Source organism: Penaeus monodon, chromosome 28, assembly GCF_015228065.2.
Source record: "Penaeus monodon isolate SGIC_2016 chromosome 28, NSTDA_Pmon_1, whole genome shotgun sequence".
In the NCBI taxonomy this organism is placed as follows: domain Eukaryota; kingdom Metazoa; phylum Arthropoda; class Malacostraca; order Decapoda; family Penaeidae; genus Penaeus; species Penaeus monodon.
In genome coordinates, this window is record NC_051413.1 from 25940167 (window position 1) to 25942477 (window position 2311).

At 38.7% G+C, this 2311-nt stretch overlaps 1 protein-coding gene across 1 annotated transcript in view; it reads left to right on the forward strand.

Moving 5' to 3' along the window:
- The first annotated feature begins 436 nt into the window (after window positions 1-436).
- The window catches only part of LOC119591439, an 8612-nt gene continuing 6737 nt past the window's right edge, over window positions 437-2311 (forward strand). The window contains exon 1 of the mRNA XM_037940179.1: window positions 437-1270. Coding sequence (XP_037796107.1) covers window positions 992-1270 — 279 coding nt within the window. The 5' untranslated portion in view covers window positions 437-991. The remainder of the gene's footprint in view (window positions 1271-2311) is intronic.

Below are 2311 nucleotides of genomic sequence, written 5' to 3' on the forward strand. Positions count from 1 at the left end.
CAGGGGGAAGAGGAATAAGAGAAAAGGGAGAAAGAGAAGCCTGAGAAGATGAAGACCAAATTAAAAGACAAAAAGCAGAATAATAAATTAGAAAAGGAAAAGGAGGGAAGGAAAGAATATGAAGGAGAGAGTAGACAGACAGAGAAATGGAGATGATGAAAGAAGACTAAGGAAGAGAAGGATGAAGAAAGCAAAGAGAAAAGAGGAAGAGAGATGTAATGAATGAAGTGGAGAGCAAGAGAAGAAGACAGAGAAAGGGAACCAAGAGAGAAAATATCAGAAACATGAAGAGGAAAACAGAGAATTATAGAAGAGTCTACAACAAAATTCAGGTAAGAAGAGCAGAACAGACAAGAAGAACCAAGAAAAGGTGACAAACAAAAGAGGAAGACTGAGAGTCCACACCTGGCTCACCTTGACACAGTTACCCAGTAAAAGGTCACTCACTTCCTCTTCTGTCACACGTCTTAGACTGGTATCTCTTGGTGCACTGTGTGGTATTTATGGCTTTACAAGGAGCACTGTGATATTCATATACGCGCGCAGGAACGCTTCCTTCGTCGCTCTGACAGGGAAATAAATTGAGAGGAGGACGCCATGCCCACAAGCCTTTTAATTGATATTCAAAGCGTTTACCTTGTGAAGATTTCTAGTCACGTGCTTCTCGGAGACAGCGTGTTACGGCTCTTCTTGTGATGTGTATTTTATGGATTATTTCTATGTGAAATTCGATATTTGTGAGGTCTTTTCTAACGTGGAGGGAAGAGAGAAAGAGAGACAAATTTGAAAGAAAACATTTGTTGTTTTTATCAAACAGCTGATTTTCATAGATGAAATGTACGGTTGGGATATACGGGATTGGATCTTTTATAGATCTCACGACGTATTTAAAATGTAACTATTAACATGTCTCTTATATCCTAGCAAACCCACTGAGCAGAAAACGTAATTCCGACTAACTCAATGACCCTCGACGACCTTCACTAAGACAATGGATCGCTGCAAGAAAATCCTAAAGCCATTCCGAAGTCCCAAAGCCGATGCTCGGATGTCTCCGCCAACGCGCAAGTGCCCCGGGTACCAGTACCTATACCTGGCCTACACCACAACAACACTCAGGAACTTGATGATGGGGAACAGCAACACTTCGGAATTCCAAAATGCCGTCGAAAAATCAGCGAAAAAGACCCACCAGGGAGGCAGGCGATGGGCAGGCAACGGAGGGAGCTCTGGTGAAGACCCCCCGGATTTCCTCGTGAAATTAGCCAAGGTAAGAGGAGATGCTGTGTGAAGTTAGAAGTATATTAGTAATCCAGGCCTAAATAATGTAGGGAAAAAAATAGACCTTGTTGTACAGTATTTTTAAACGACAATATTTTACGTAGCTTCATGCTGTAGGATCGTAGTTTGCATAGTAATACTGTAATATAAGGAACAGGGGAATTTTTATCACAGAAGATAGGGAGATGCAAAAAGAAATACATGTGTAATTACAAGAACTTCAGGAATTAGATTTATTTGTAAAAAAAATGTGTTAAATGCATAAGCTAGTGTCCACCTGATATATTTAGTCCTTTATTTGCTATTTCTATGATAAAGTTGACAAAACTGGCATTGAAGGATTACTGATGATATATGCTGTTCATCTTTAGTGGGTATAGTTAGTGGTATCCAAATATAGTGATAATAATGTAGTAAGCAAAGATCATGGAAATTAGACATAGATATGGTATTTAGCCTGCCATCCTCCTTACCCATCAGTCTAGTTTACAGAATCACTGCCATAGTTTGATTCAGAAAGATAGAACTTGAGCAGTCTATCAAATAATTTAAGAAAACATTATCATAAAATGCATATATCTGCTAACTCTTATTGTATTGGTACATAACTGTTACTATTGTAGATGAATACCCAAAGACACCAGTGCTTGCATTAATCACATGCTAAACATGCTGTGTAAGAGGCATAGCTAAAATGGACCGGTATTTATCTGAAAGGCACTACATTTCCATAATTACCTAATATTGCAAGGTAGTATATTATACAAAATGTTTTTTGGGTTCCATCTTGCTGGAACATGCCAGAGGTGGTGCAAATTCTCCACATTGCCTGTCCCTTGACTATAAAATAAAAATCTTGATACCTCATAATTAGCTGCATAGGTATTTGCAATTTTTCCCTGCAATTTCCCTAATATACATGGTGCTCCTCCTAGCTAGTAGTTTCATCAGTATTGGCATTATGATCAGTATGGTAAGATATGGTCTTGGATTTATTGGGATCGTGAAGTTGCTTAAGAATATCTTCTTG